The sequence below is a fragment of the Pholcus phalangioides genome, unplaced genomic scaffold, assembly GCF_987345545.1.
Source record: "Pholcus phalangioides strain wild (caught in Gottingen) unplaced genomic scaffold, Ppha-v1.0 ptg000039l_1, whole genome shotgun sequence".
NCBI lineage: Eukaryota > Metazoa > Arthropoda > Arachnida > Araneae > Pholcidae > Pholcus > Pholcus phalangioides.
In genome coordinates, this window is record NW_028301625.1 from 22,673,217 (window position 1) to 22,690,299 (window position 17,083).

The following is a 17,083-nucleotide window of genomic DNA, read 5'->3' on the forward strand; positions in this document are numbered from 1 at the left end:
TGTTTATTGAAGAGCAGAATCTAAATACGTAACAAAATATTCCAATATCTTGAAAACACGAGTAGGTAGAAACGATGTAAACACAGAGAGTTTTCTATTTATTTTTCAAAAAATAATTTATTTTTCCATTTCTTCTAAGAATTTCCAACTTTCACTCTCGTTGATGTTCTTTTTTTCCCCCTTCGGAGATCGCAAATGACGTCACGGATTGGTGGTGCGCATGCGTGTTACCTTAATCATATGGTTGGGCACATGGAAAAATTGGCGCGCGGGCAACGAGCTACAACAGAGAAGCCGCTTCACGAGCTACAAACGCACACGTTATAGGAAGTGAAGCCCTCTGTTATTGTTATAGTAAGAGAGTTCTCAGTCAACTCTATCTCTGGAATCAGTCAGTTTCAGAGATGAAATCAATTTCTCGCAGTAGCGTGACTGCTGCTGCCGGCATTGTTGTTGTCATCATCTTTTTGTTGCCATCGCACGTGTCCTGCAGTGGCTCATCAGTGACAACTGTGACGAATAGCATCTTTGACTATGCCGGAAGAAATGACAGCATCAACATGACGGATCTCATCGGTAGTATGGTCAATCAACTGACCAGCCGGATTAATTGCGACGTCTATGGACTTAAAAAAGAAGATTGTGTCACAGTAAGAACATTTTTTTATCTACTTAACAATTCTGACATAAAATTATATATAAAATTATTGAAAAGGTAAAAATTCATGCTAGAATTTGTATTTCAAGTGTAAATCTCAGAACTTTGAATTTAGAAATATTTTTGTGGTAATAAATTATAAGACATCTTTTTCGAAACTTCTCAATTAAGGAATTAGAGAAACATTTCTCATTAGAAGACCGAAAACTTGACCTAAAACTTCAGAAATTTAACTTCTGTATTTTAATTTTTTTACCAGCAACTTTTTTTTGGTCCGCAGTGTTATGTTATATCGAGGTTTTACTGTAGTAAAATATATGATCATCCAAAGAACATATCTCGACATACTGTAGCGTCGGAGCCGGGATGCAGTGCCCACAATATTGTTAGCATGAGAACTCCAGGATTTATTCAGAAACCAAAATCTCCTATATGAAGTTCAAGTCAAATACCTATATGTCAAAAACACTTTTGATAATTAGGGTCGAACTTCGCCGGTTAGTAGTGGTTCAGCCGTAGCGAGCCGAAAATATTAAGGGGTGTAAAAGGGGACTAAAATACATCTATAACATATTTCATTTTGACTATAAGTGCTTATTAAATAAGTAGCCTAAACTTATAGACGTGTAATGTGAAAAATATGTGTGTTTCGCCTTTTTAATAGACACACAGACAGGCAAGGACCCGGTGAGCAAAAGACTTTTAACAGCCCTTCAAAAGCTAAGATTTTTACCGGGCTCCATATATTCATTTATTTGTAAATTTATAGCTAGGTTTGACATATCCCAGGTACCAGAACGCAATGGCGACTAAGAAATTGATAATGATGCCCGATTTTTTTATGTAAGATAACTGAATAGAAGTCTGAGGATAGCAGCACAAAATCATCGGAAGTTATGCCAACGTATCTGCTAGCATGGAAAGGGGTCCTTAAGCCCCGGACAAGCCAAAGAATCAATAATTTAGATCGATTTTGTCGGGAAAAATTTTTTCGGAGACTATAAATTTTTGCTGGTGTCTAATTTTTTCTTATTGATTTGTCAAATCTTGTTCGTAGGCGGTAAAACAAAAAAAAAACTTTGAGCCTTTAGTCTAGACCGGTGTTTCTCAAATTAGGCAATATCATCCCCCAGGAGCGATGGAATGTGTCGGAGGGGGGGGGGCGGTAATAGTTACCGATACAATATAGGATCCTATGGGATCGCTCAAGAAGAGGGCGATGAGGAAAAAGATTTCTGAGCTGGGGGTTGATGAACGAAAAAGATTGTTGGAACTACTCCTATGTGGGCTAGACCAGTCATCTTCAACATGTCACTCACGAGCACCATTCAAACCAATCAAACATCCTGTAAAAATTTCATTCAAGAATTACAATGATGCAGATTTTCAGGCATACGTATGTCTACGTTGCCGTAAGGGGGTGTTCTTCGTTTGGTGATAAGCGTATGCAATGCCCGCGACACAAGAAATCTTGAAGATCGCTGGGATAGACCAACACCCCTCTTCTTCAGGGGTGTTGGCTAGTACCCTGTTAGCTTTTTTCCCGTTGGGACCATTTAAACAGATATTGTAAAAATGCCGCAAAATGCCTAACCCTAGCCCTGGTAATAAACGATAGTCTTCAGTTGAATCTAAATACTGTATTCCTTTTGCTAATTTAATCAATCGAAATAAATGCATGTTTCGCAACCCTTTTCATTCGTTTGTTTACATGGATAACATGAATTTTAACTGATTATGTATACCCATTTCGTAACGTAAGAATGCAATTGATTGATTTTGCTCGCCATTCTAATAAATTCAGGTTGATGGATTCTTAAAATAGATCTGACGTAAAAGAAGAAGATTAACACTCTTCGTTTCAGGTGGCAAAATGAGTGCATTGATTGTTTGATGGTCGGCTACCGCCCTCTCCCTTGGGTGCCGCTCATTATTTTCTGTAGCCAACATCAGAACAAGAGTATTTATAAAATTAATACATGATGTCTATGTGTGTGGTTATGCTATTTTATTCTACCTCTTTTTTATGCAGTATATGAATATGTATTTTTCCAAGGAATTTACTTGCTTCTTGGCATAACGCAAAATCCATATTTTAACAGCTGTCTTTCTTCGAATCTTGTTTCAGCGACGTCAGTAAGAAAATCCTATACCATTGAGGAGAAACTATAAATAAAATACGGATGTAATTTTATTTCTTAAAAAAAAAAGGGAAAAAAAAGGGAGCAACAATCGGCATTGTCAGTATTTTGAATGATGCGAGAGCGTGCTTTTGATTTCATTACATGATGCATATCCTATTCTTGACCTTAATGTACTCGTTCACGTCATTTGTGGCATTTTCATTCAAAGAAAATGAGTGTCATTTTAGAGAAGATTAAGAAATATTTAACTTCCAATCAGGGTTGTTTGGTTTAAACCACGTTGGTTTAAACCATGGTTTAAACCTTGGTTTTAACCAACTGGTTTTTTTAAAAAAACCACTTTGGTTTTTTTCAAAAAATCAGATAAAAGTTGCCTAAATATCATTTTTTTTCCTTGAAAAATATCACATTTGTTCATTATTAGCCAAAATGTTTCATTTTTACCACATTTTATATCCTTGGGGTACATTCTGATGGTATATCTTTAAATGACATAAGATTTTATAAATAGTTTTTTTCAAAAAGTCTCATAAAAGTGGCCAGAATATATATATATTTTTCATATGAAGTATCTTAGTCATTTAAAGTTATATATAAAAGCCAAAATTTCTCATTCCTACAACATTTTCTAACCTTTGGCTACATTCTGACGCTCTCTCTATCTTACGCAAATTCATGAATAAGGATTGCATCACACATCTAAATGTAGTGGTGTATTATCTCACATGGTTTCTTTTCCCCTTCACAAAGAAGCAGCTACAGTAGTGACACCATCATGCTAGGGGCAGGTGGTCCTATAATCCAATAAAGACACCAGCTGTCCTTAAAGGACAAACACTAGTGAACTAGTTGTTACATTACCTCACATACATTTCTTTTCCCATAAGAAGTAGCACATCTCCTACTGTATATCTCCCAGTCTTAATATTCAATAGTTGTTTTTTTTATACTTTCACACACACACTGTTAAGCCCAGTTAATCAAGGTTCTACTGTGTAGTAGTAACAGATTTATGAAAAATAATCAGCTATATACAGGGTGATTATAATTTAAGTTTTGATTCCAAAACTATACAATAAGTACTGATCGGAATGACTTGAAAATTTGCATGGATACTCCTGAAGCAGTGGACGTTTCTTTCGCAAAGGAAAAAAGTGCAAAATGTGCAAGTAGATGATGCTTTACTTGGCCAGCAGTATAATCTATTTTGTGCAACCACATCATTTCGGCACATCCACAGCATCAGTGTGTGGATAGAACTTCTATCAAGATGCACATTGCAATAGCAGCAAAGCAGCTGCTGAAGACTTATTTTGACAGGATGCACCTTAACCCTTGCAACTTCTGGCTGTGGGGGTACCTCAAAATGTTATAAACAGTGGTCAGATTGCAAACTTTGGTGAATTGCAATCTCCAGCACATTCCCTATATGTTAGAAGTTCCTCATTCCTCAGGAATATGAACGGGGGAAAGGGGGCGCGTTTGGTTTAATAAAGCTGAATTGCAAGCACATCCACATTATGACCATGGCATACTCCGATTCTGTTGTTGAACAAGAATTTTTGTGCTTTCAACCTCATAGTCAGAACACGCGGAGGACAACATATTTAAAATTTTTTGAGTAAGTCGTAGTTATTTGTTCAATTATTGCATTTTCTTTTTTGTGATGCTTCCGTGAATTATGGAGTCGTGCAATGCTATAATTAAGTTATAATTTTGCCATGACTGGCTATCGTTTCCATTCTGCAAGCAAATTTCCCACATGTTGGATGATGTCATTAATTTTACATTTTCAAGTATTTTTTCCCCTTTATCAAATAAAATTGAATTTTTTCAGGAATATTCATGACAATTTTCAAGTCATTCTAACAATCACTCTTTTTTTACAGTGTTTTGAAATCAGAACCTTAGTTATAATCACCCTGTATATCGTAAATCATTGCTAATTAATCTGCATTATTTATGCTTCATTAAATGCATTATATTCACCTAATTTTTATTACTTTTTGCAAAATAGCTTCGTAATTAAGTATACTGAAAGTAACTGGAGAAAAACCTTTATACAAGGGGTGATCAAATGAAAAGGTACGAAACGACGTAAAAACGTAACAGTTAAATATTGCATATTCCGCCATGGGAGAACGTAGTGAGACATCTCGGGATGCGATTGGAGTCTCTGACTGGGATCGGAGCATGCGCAGGCGCCCGCATGTGCAGGAGAGAGAGCAGAGGCTCTTATCAAAAGCCTCGTCCAAATGATGCGGTAGTCCGTATGAGGACAAGATGGCGTTTGTGTTGCAAAATTCGACGATTGAGGAGCAGCGAGGTGTTATTCGATTTCTGACAGCGGAAGGTGAGAAACCGGCAGCTATTCATCGCCGGATGGTGACAGTTCACGGGGAGAAATGTGTCTCTGACAAGTCTGTCAGAAAATGGAGTGCCCGTTTTCGTGCAGGCCGTGAGAGTGTGGGTGATGACCCGAGACCAGGCCAGGCAAACACTGTCATCACGAGCGATCTCATCGACAAGGTGGACGACCTAGTGAGAAGTGATCGGCGTGTCACATTGCGAATATTGGCGGTGAAGGTGGATGTCAGCTATGGAACCGTGTTCACGACAGGTTGCGATATCGGAAGGTGTGTGCCGCTTGGGTTCCGAAGCAGCTCACCGACCAGCAAAAGGAACTGCGTATGGGGCTAGCACTGCAGCATCTGTTTCGGTATCAGGAAGACCCCGCTTTCATGGAGCGGATCGTCACAGGTGATGAGACCTGGTGCCATCACTACGAGCCAGAGACAAAGCGGGACAGCATGCAGTGGAAGCATGCGTCGTCACCTCCCCCTAAAAAGTTCAAAGCCGTGCCCTCAGCAGGCAAGGTGTTGCTCACCGTCTTTTTCGTCGTTCAAGGTCCGCTACTTGTGGAATTCCTCAAGCACAGCAAAACCATTAACTCCGATGTGTACTGCGAGACACTCCGACGCCTACGCAGGTCCATCAAGAACAAAAGACTGGGGCTGCTCACGAAGGGTGTGGTTCTGCTCCATGATAACGCGTGTCCACACGTCTCCAAAGTCACACACATGTGGCCAAGTTCAAGTGGGAGCCGTTGGATCATCCGCCCTACAGTCCGGACATGTCGCCCTGCGATTTCCATGTGTTTGGTCCACTGAAGAAACACCTGAAAGGGAAGCGCTTCAACTCGGACGACGTACTCAAGGACGCTGTGAAGGACTGGGTCTCGTCACGGCCACAGGAATTCTGGGAACAAGGAATCCTGCGCCTTGTTCATCAGTGGGATCGTTGTGCTCAGGCCTATGGTGTATATTTTGAATAAAGTCTACATTTGTACCCACCGTGTCGTTTCGTACCTTTTCATTTGATCACCCCTTATATATTATATGATTAATAATAACATTAAAAGAGTTTTCAAACACACAGTAATCCATTGAGTTAAGCAAAAAATAATTAAATGGCAAAAGTTGGTTTTTGTTAAAATGTAATAAATATTTATTGATTAATTAGCATGGGAATAGTGTTAATTACATTAATAAACATTTTATTTTTGTTAATTATTGGAAGTTTGAATGATTTTTCAGAAATTTCATTGTTTTTAATAATAATACTATTTAAAACAAAAAACCGGTTTAAACCAAAAAAACCTGGTTTAAACCAAAAAAACCCGGTTTTTTGGTTTTTTTACCAACCCTGCTTCCAATATAATGGAACATTTTTTTTATCTGCAAAACGAAGAATATCGAACGAGATTTGCCGTTGTCTATATATATATTCCGCAAAGAGAAGCTCTTGGCATAGCCATTTATAGAGATCGTACAAATTTGTACTACCCGGAAACGTTTTTGGCTTAAATGAAAATATTCAGCAATAAAAACGTAATCAGTATGCATGGTGAGAGTGTGATAAAAAATTTAACTTGCGCAATAATGATAATTTTAGTATTATATAACTGCAGATAGGAAAACTATTTGAACATCTGGATTCACTCTTTCACGAAAAAAGTCTTCGAAACCAAGGTTAAGTTACAATTTATTACCTACAGATATGCAGATATGCATGAGCTCATCCTTGCGTTGATGACCATGAACTCAACTGTTGAGTGCATGTACCTTGTTGGATACGTATTGGAAAGCCCAAACCATTTAGAATTCAAAAATTGAAGTAATATGGGAATTTCTAGACTCACAACCTTACGATTATTGCATTAGATCAGGTCTTAACAAATCGAAAAAAAATTTAGGCACCAGCAAAATTTCATAGACGCCAAGCATATTTTTCCCAACAAAATCAGTCCAAAATAGTGTAGTTATTAACTTTTAGAGGACTGGCAAAGGATTTCAAATATATCAAAGAAAGTTTATGGGACCTTTCCATGCTAGCAGACACGCTGACATAATTTTCGATAATTTTGTGCTGTCCTCAGACTTCAATTCAGTAATGATACATAAAAAATGGTATATACAGGTTGCATAAGTAACAGGGCATATGTAATTTTATTGGTGAACCGTTGATCCTAGAGGCATACTACCAATTAAAAAAAGTATCCAAATGACGTGTAGTTTTTCAGATATGTCATTTTCATGTTGCAAGGGGTTTTTGTATATTTATTTAAAAATAAAACAAATAATTTTTTGTACCCTCAACGTGTGCCCAAAAACCCAATTAAAAAGTTGTTGCACTGCACCTTGGATTTATCAAGCCCTGCATTAAATGTTAATTTTCTCGTAAATTTCCGCGTATTTTCTCTTTCATCTATAGTCATTTTATTTAAATTGATCCGACTTTTGAGAACGAAACTCATGATGTTGAAGATCATTTTTAGTTTTTAAGGGGTCTCATACCCTTTAACATGGTCAAAAAAAGCATAAACTACACTGTAGTACAGCGTTTCTCAACCTATGGTCCGCGACGATGGCATAGGTGGTCCGCAGGCAGACTTGATAACTCGATTCTAACTGATTGAAAAATTATTCAATTGTTATAATTTATATTGCTAATATCCTTATGAGTTCAAATAAACATTGTACCTTCATACTTAGGTTCACCATACTTCATTAAAGAAAATACGGGAAATTGCGATTCTAGATATGGATATCACTAATTGTAGCCAAAAGGTGTGATTTATGACAAATTTTCTAATTACTGCAAAAATGTATGAAGGTATGGAAATAAAGGGCTGCTACAAATCGCAGTAAACAAAAATGTATTTGACGAAAAAAAAACCATTCAAATGACTAGATGGCCATATTTCATTGAGAAAAATAAGGGGAACTGGGATTCTTAAATACGGTAAAATGCGAAACGTCACCAGTTGTCATCAGAAATGTTTCCATAAGTCAGAAAAATCCCTAATTGCAGTTAAAAATCGCTGAAAAATTGAAGAGAAAAAACGTTGATCCTAACAAATACGTAAAATGAATAGTTGCATATATAGCCATAATTATCATAAAAAAATTATGAAAACTCTTTTTATTCACGATTTTAGTCAACATTACAAATTTAAATAAGCATCGTTGGAAAAACGACAAATTACAAAACAATTCGAAACAACTGAAAATATTGAAATATCCCGTAGTGCGGGACACACACGTGGTTCGTTGTGAATTGCTTCGGATATTTTATTGGTCCTGGACTTTATAAAGGTTGAGAAAGTCTGCTCTTTAATAGGAATATCACTAAAAATATTATTTAACAATTGATATTTTAAAATTTCATACGCATATTTTCGATTGTTACATATCTCTTATACTTAATTTCTTTTTTCAAATTTTCAAAACATTCGTGTTAACACTTCGTGCGCATGATAAAATAACGTGACATCAATGTAGTGAATTAAATAAAAATTAATTCAAAGTAAAGAAATTCAGTGATCAAATGAGGCGAATTATCGAACTTTTTCATTAAAACAATCTTATATAAAACTAAACTTAAAGTTCAAATTTTTTAGAAAAGTTTCAAATATTTTTATATCAATATTCGTAAATGTATCTTAAATAGTTTGTTTCATTTGAAGAACTAACAATTTACTTTACTTAGCATCAATTTCTATTCAATTTCATTGATGTCATGCTGTTTTATCATGCGTGCGAAGAGTTATTATTATTATTTTTCACAATGCTTCAAAATTTGCGAAAAAATAATTATTGACGATATTTGAATTATTGTGTTGTGATATAGCATACCATAAGCAATCAAAAATATGTGCCCTAAATTTGAAATAAATCAATAGTTAAATAATATTTTTAATGATATTTCTGCTAGACCATAGTTTTTGAGGCTTCCCGACCGTGTTAAAAGGTGGACTCAATCGATTTTTGAGTTTTATTATTGGATTCACAAATCTGTCGACGTCGTTGTTTAACGACGAACAAACAACGTCGTTTTTGGTTTTATTGAGTATGTTGAATTCCGAATTTTTCCACCAGACCGAATTGTTCAAATACAGTTTCACAATCCACTGAGAAAACGAGTAAATAAAACATGAACCTGATAGACCACCCAGGGTTATATAATGAAGATAATAGATTCCTTGAAGCGAAGAGATTCTCATGTCACTGTAAAACAATGGTGACAATTCATTTGTGGGAATTATGTTGCGCAAATTTGTTTTTCTCGGAAGCTTCCGAATGCAGATAGAAGATTTCTATTATACTATTATGCATTTCGCATGTTGTTGCACGTTTCTAGGATGTAGTAACTTCGGATTTCATTTTTCTTTAAAGAAACACAAAACCAGGAAATCAATCAATCAATCATTGCGTAAAGAAAAATTCTTATCACATAAAATAATCAATTGTCAATTTGTTAAAAAAAGTTAGATCTCAATTTCGATCTTTTGACGATGTACACCGGAACGTGTAAATTTTTCTGATTCTGAATAGGAAAGAAATGACGTGCGTGAAAGAAATATTTCAAATTGATTCGATATTTGATAGTTATATTCCAAAAAACACGCTTTTATTCTCATTTTTTGTATGTGTATGCTGTTGTTAATCCAAACACTCTTTTCTACTAGGATTTAAAGTGAGAGTGTTCTTTTTTTCAATCAAAACACTTTCTTTTCTCAATATTAAAGCGACCGTGACCGACCTATAGCGATAATATCGAAAGTTGCGAAGTTCCGTCCCATGCAACATTGGTTTTTAAGAGCGAAGAATAATTATAATAATATTATTATTAAAAAAAACAACGCTTGGATTCGACATTCTCCGATATCGCGAGATTTCGCTCGTAATTCGCTAATAAGAGATTAATTTACTAAAATAATAATAATAATAATTTGCTTAATTTATGCTGAATTATAAGTAGATAAATATTAGGGCTGGGAATCGATTAAAATTTTTAACTGGTTAATCAATGAATCGACATTTTAATAGAATATTTTTCTTAACCATATAACATTAATTGATGCTATAAAAATGTATATATATTTTTCATTTATCACACACCTATTCAGTAGATGCAAACAATTATAAGAGTATATTAAGAAATTAAGGCTACCTGAAGCAATTCAAATGCTAAACATGTTTTGTCAAAACCTGGAATTTCTTCACTTGGTTCTTGCTGTTTTTTCTAATCGTTATTTTAGGTTACTCACTGATTTCGAAACAGCTTTCGATCATACTGTTGTTTGTTTTCCCTTGAAACTTCTGCCAAATGGTACTTATGAGGAGAGGAGTTGATGCTTCCAAGAATACGAAAAACTGTTCAAGAGTGAAGACAATATAACTTGGTATTGTCTTCTAAAACCCCCATCAAACTCAATTTGAAACTGAAATCATCAGTTTTCGTTGAATCGACTTGTATTTTCCTCATGCCGAAAAATTAGATCAAAATATTTATTCGAATAATTTTAAATATGGTCACTTATCCAAAATTTATATCCAGTATATGCAAGTACATAATTTTAAACATCTAATCATTTTCGTTAACCCTTTGATTGGCAAGTATAGAAATATCCAGAAAAGAAAAATTTAGAGGGGTTATTAAGCAAATGAGGTATCTCCTGAATATGACAGAAAAAAATGATCAATGTTTAAAAAAATATAGGATGTTGCACTTCGGGGAACACACTGTATTTATATGATTTACGTAGATTTTAATAGTTTAAAAATATCATTTATTATTCACCAACTGGCTTTTCTATCATTGTTGAAGAATGCACAGCTCCCGCATAGTATTTCCTTCAAAATGCAAGGTTCAAAAATCGTTCTTGCTTTTTGTCTTGTCAAGAAAGAGTAGACAGGTATACCTTTGAGCCATTCTGCAGAGATTTCATGTACAGCTCACATGTTAAAATCGAATGTTTAGTAGTTCACTACTACAGAATACTATACAGTAAGGAACACGTACGTATTAGGTTCATCGAAAGACTGGTTATTTGTAGAGATGAAGATTACAAGGAAGAAAATTCACCACTGTCCCCACGGGGACTCGAACCCCGGTCTCTCGCTTGCTGGACGAGTGCTCTACCATCTAAGCTATGGAAGCAGATAGAATATTTCAACCTTGGAGCGTATATATATGTTGAAAGGCACCGTACATGGAGAGCGTTAACAATCAACTAATACCTCGTGAATGACAAAGGCCAACCAGATGGCCATATGCATATATGCACGTACGTATTGTACAGTGATTTCAGTTTGAAAGGGACTAGGCAGCCCTCAGCACTATAATGGGTAACTGGTGTAATAAAATATTATATTACCTTGAATGTACGTAGACCATTTTTACTTTGGGTGGGGGGGGGGTGCTTAGAAAGAGTAGTAAGTTTGTCCGTTTTCTTCATAATGGTGGACAATGGCGTTGTCTCCTAATTGCTTGCATAAAATCATTGGAATCAGTTGAAAGTTATCAGTGTCTCAGTGTCATTCACCATCAATCCCATCCCAAACTCTTCTCAATCACTCTCATATCTTTGCGCCCTTTTCACATTATTAATTTTTTGAAACACATCGTATGGCATTTACAGTAGTCTCGGAGGTGGAGATGGGACCGAGGCCACCTCGGATTGTCAAAAAACGAATTATCCGAAAAACAGTTAAAAAATACTTAAAATGTTGGTTTTACTTAAAAAAAAAACAAGCCAAAAGAAAAAAGCAGTATTAGCATATTTACTGTGTATTTTTATTCTTTAATAAGATATGGATGAGAATTTTTTTCACTTGAAGAAACAGTCAATTTTTTTTGTTTCAAAATGGTGCTTCTGTTGTTAGCAGCAACGCCTAACCATCATTCAAACTTCTATTATGAAGTGGTACAAATCCATTTATTGCCATTATATCAAATACAAATACAACGCCACAACAGGCAAATTGCCCAACGAGGTGGCTGACTTAAGAACATCATGGATCCCCGAGCCCTACCTACTACTGCTACACCACACATATACCCCCCCCCCCACCCCGCGGAACTCTCAACGAATCGGTACATGCGGGAATGTGCGTGTACGTGTAGTGAAACCTGACGTGAAGATTTGTTTCTCTGTAATGCTTGTTATGTGTAGTGCTGCCATCTGCCACCAGTTTTTCTAACTATGAGTGAAGTGTTATGATTGAATGATTTATCGTTGTAGGACTGTTGCTCTCTGTGGCGAGACTTTTTAACGGGGAGATCGGCTCGCATTTGCGCCTTGAAGTTGGGAACCACAGAAAACCAACTTCAGCCGACCACCACTGTGGGGTTCGAACCCGGATCCTCGCATCGCGAGTCCGTCACTATAACCACTCGACCACCACAGCGGCATTAAAACAATTGGAACAGAAACAAACTTTCTTAAACTTGTATTTTTTGAAGTAATTCTGTATCATGTATCTCACGGAGATTACAAACAGCACAGAGTAGAGATTTTACGATTCCATACGATATGTTGAAAAAAATGAAGAATATGAAAAGGGCGCGAAGATGAGAAAGTGATTGAGAAGAGTTGGGGCTTGGATTGATGGTGAACAACGCTGAGACACTGATAGCTTTCACAACTGCCTTTCCAATGATTTTACTCAAACAATTACAAACACAAGTTCACAACAGAAAAATGCCCAACGAAATGGCTGAAAAAAAATGCTCATGAAAAATATGGATGTCGGATACATATCTAAACTATATCGAAAACATAGCAACACAATAAGAGCAATAAAAAACCAATAATTATGATAAAATATAAATATACAGCCCCTTGAAAAAAATTAAGGTTGTCTCATTTAAATATGGATAACTTTTCGATTTATCCCAATATGTTTATCGTAGTTCTTTTTAAACGTTTTAAAATTAGGGGACAATACCACTATCCACCATTACGAAGAAAACGGTCAAACTTGCTTGTCTTTCTCAGCGACCCATGATAGTTAATATGGTCTACGTCTATTCAAGGGAGTTAAATATAATTTATTACACCAGTTATACCCATTATAGCAGTGTTTCTCAAAGTGTGCTTCGCGGCTCCTAGGGTCGTCGTAAACCTTTGTCAGGGACGTCGCGGCGATATGGTGATACTGTATTGATTTATGTGCTATTTATGCTTTAAAGGGGTGTTTTTATAACTGAAAATATCTACTAAACTATAATGGGGAGCCACAGACGGACCATGAATAGGCAAGGGAGCCGCAAGTGACAAAAGTTTGAGAACCATGAGAACCACTGCATTATGCCTAGTCCCTTTCGAACTGTACAATACGTACTACGTATTCGTCCCGGGGGAAAATAAAGTTTAGCTCTTGGCGGGGGGGGGGGGGGGAAAGAGAGAGACAGAGGGTCTCAAGAAAGAAATTCGAAAATTTTCAGGGCCTCGGATTATGAGGAAACTCAAACTTTCGTTGCTCGGATTTTCGAGACTCTACTGTAGTGTTTCTCAGAGTGTGCGTCACGGCTCCCGGGGAGTCACCAATTTTTGTCAGGGGCGTGTAGCTATTGATTTGCGTGTCTATTTGTGCTTCGAAGTGGTTATTTTCTAAGTGAAAATATATCTTCTAAACTATTCTGGGGAGCCGCACACGAACCATGAATTGGACAAGGGAGCCGCAGGAGCGATAAAAGTTTGAGAACCACTGATCTACTGTATATCTTATTCAAGAATAAAAATACAGTAAGTATGCTTATAATACTGCTTTGCTTGTCTTTTTATTTTAAAGTAAAACCAACATTTGAAGCATTTTTTATTGTTTTTCGGATAATTAGATTTCTTTCGATAATTCGAAATGGCCTCGGTCCCATTCAGCTCGGATTATCGAGACTACTATAAAAGGTTAAACGCGAAAGAGTTAAATGAAAAACTTTTTACGCAAATATTAATCGAATTTTAATCGGATTGTTCGACTCGATTAACTCAACTAGAATTGTTAACTGCGATTAACAATTGATTGATTAATCTGACCAGCCCTAGTAAATACACATCAACCTCTTTCTCGCTCGTTTAATCAATTAATAAATAAATTATACGCAATATCTTTCCTTATTTTGATACTTTATAATCTAAAACCTTCAAAAAAATTAGTGAATTATAATCTTCAGTTTTTTTTATTCCCCCGCAATTAAAGTTGAAGAAATCACTTGGCACGTTACCAAGAAATGTTGTTTGCCTTCAACTTATTAGAATTGTTGAATAAAAAAAACGGGGTAAAATAACAAATGGACTATCTATAGGGCTCATCAAGGTGGTGACCGCACTTAAATAGATGCGACGTTAATTTGCGTTGATGGCTTTAAGGACAAGAAAAGGTCGAGACAATTTTCTTTACTTTTTTCAAAGATAACTCGTCCTCCTTTTCACTACAATCGGGTTTTTCAAGTCTTTTTTTTTTTTAACATCTTTGAAAAATGGTGTGAATGAGTATGATAATCAATATGTGCTCTTTGAACCAAACATGGATCACGGTTAAAAAAAAACATTTTTGTTGATGATAGAAATTGAATGCTTGTATACGTACGATAATACCCCGAACTTACGCGATAGGTGTGATCGACGACAACCGCGTAAGTGTGGGAGCAGTTTTCCATAGAAATAGATATAAATATTAGTTAATTGGGGACCAATTTTTTGAAAGAACACCCGTCTTTTTGTTTCTTGGGCCGTTATTACGCTATAAAAATTTGATAAAAAGATCTTTTACGAAACTTGAAAAAAAAACCCCAATAACCCTTTTGTTTACATTCGCTCAAATGTAACCGATGCGCTTATTGGTTGCATTTTTCAGGTTTTATAAATGAACTTTTACAAAACTTTTATAGAGTAATCCCGGACTTGCTATGGTACTCTTCTATAGCTTCATAAAATCTAACTTGCGTTGTTACTGCCATCTGCGTCTGGTAAAAAGGGCGTATTCCATTTGAATCTGTGCTAATGAAAGTCGTGTGTTAAATGTTTTAAATGTTTCGATAAACATTGTAACATCTTGGCCCATCGAAAGAAACGAGCTGCTTGTGTTTTGAGGCAAGGAAACAAATTTCAGCCGTGAGTGGAAATTAATTGAAAGACCAGGTGCATTGTCTCATCAACGAGCATCACATTAAGGGGGTTGGTGCACTCAAATTTTCTAAAAAACTTATTTTCTGTCTCGAATTTTTCAATTTTCAAATACAGTATTATAAAATTTTCTTCGCCTAACTGTGTTCGAGTTTTTGTTCTACCTGCACAAGGAGTATTTTTTAACATAGTTTGATATAAAATGCTTGCAGACATGTCTTGAAACTTTGTGCGACTCTCAACATTAAGGTGTTACATGCTTTAACGAGAGAGTTTGTTATTAAATGATTTAGAGAAATTTTATGGCACAATGAGTAGAACTAAATTTCAGTGATTTTTGAAAAACTGCATGTTGTTGAAGTTAAAATTCGAGAAAAAAATAACAAATAGTCAAAATCCTAAATGGTTTCGGTAAATTGTGTAAAAATATCCACAGTATTTGAGAAAAAAAATTGAGTGTCTAAATTGAATAGAAAATTTTTAAATGTTCTTTAAACGAAGGAGATTTTTCCCATAGGAAAGCATGAGAGTACAAGATCGTGCACCAACTCCCTTAAACAAATTATACTTCAGATTAGCGTTGGACTTCACGTATGAAATTGTAACCTGCTTTGTAAAAATGGCAGATACCATATAAGCCTTAGAATTCCATTTCTTAATAAACCGCAACTATCTATTAATACCATAATTAATAATAATCATGTGATTATATTATAATAATCATAATACCATCTTTACATACTGTAGCCTCCTAAAAATCAGGGCAGTTTCATTACATATCTCTCACGCTCTGATAGAATAAAACAATTTTTTTCATATAATTATCACTTATAATAATCTCTTCTATTTCAGCAATAGTCCAATGATTATGATTGAATTTCATGAATGTGCATTTTTCACAGTAAATCGCGCAACTCGGGTTAGTGTAAGTCGGGCATTACTGTACTCACTATCTTTTTTATAAAACGAAAAATATATTATTTCCGGAAGTTCGTTTAAGAGTTACTACCTACACCTGAATGATATGTCTATATAATATAAGCGATTTTCGTGACTTTAGCCATTTCATAGTCCTTATGAGGCTATTTCTATGCCGTTCAAGGTTTTTATTTTTACTTTTTGTTCTGTAGAGGCTCATCAAGGCACGCAGAAAACACGCCATGATCCAAACTTTTATCATTATCGTTATTTTCCTTTTTGGTATTTTATTTGTACGTCGTCTTCACTTTTCGCAATGCCAAAGAAACTTTTGCAAGAAATCTAGAAGTCGTCGTATTTTCATTCACGAAACTCCGTTATTTCAACTAAGTTATTGATTTGGTCATAAATTGACAATTGATTATAACGACATTGCATGAGAGATTTTGTGTCAATCGGTTTGTTTTGTTACACAGTGCACGCTGGTTAATGCGATCAGATCAGGACTCGGGGTTTCTGATAACAAAAACCGATTGATATACAAAAAAAGGAAATCCCGGTTGTAAGTGCGATGACCATATGTCCCATTTTGTCGAACGGAACAACTTAATTTTTCTTTCCCACATAACATGTTTCAAAATGATGAATCGTGCATTTTTTCTCAATTGCTCTAAAACATAATACCCCAAGCTAAAAGTTTTTTTTTATGTTCAGAAATTGTGAGGAGTTGGAATGGAGCTGTATAATCTGTATTACGATATACGGTACTCTTTATAATGTACTTTCCACATAAATTCCCTTGTGAAAATCTCCCGGCTGAGGAACTATGAATATGGTCAGTCGAAACAAACTGACCACGAACTGAAGAAAGTAACGGGGTTTTTTACGTTA

At 35.6% G+C, this 17,083-nt stretch overlaps 1 protein-coding gene and 1 non-coding gene across 2 annotated transcripts in view; one reads left to right on the forward strand and one right to left on the reverse strand.

Moving 5' to 3' along the window:
* Positions 1-262: 262 nt before the first annotated feature.
* LOC149065716 (uncharacterized) overlaps positions 263-17,083 on the forward strand; it is a 50,578-nt gene continuing 33,757 nt past the window's right edge. Inside the window, exon 1 of the mRNA XM_089253694.1 lies at positions 263-650. Within this exon, the coding sequence (XP_089109820.1) occupies positions 405-650 (246 nt within the window). The 5' untranslated portion in view covers positions 263-404. The remainder of the gene's footprint in view (positions 651-17,083) is intronic.
* On the reverse strand, positions 11,236-11,307 carry TRNAA-AGC (transfer RNA alanine (anticodon AGC)). Its single transcript has one exon. It is a non-coding gene; the product is annotated as a tRNA-Ala (tRNA).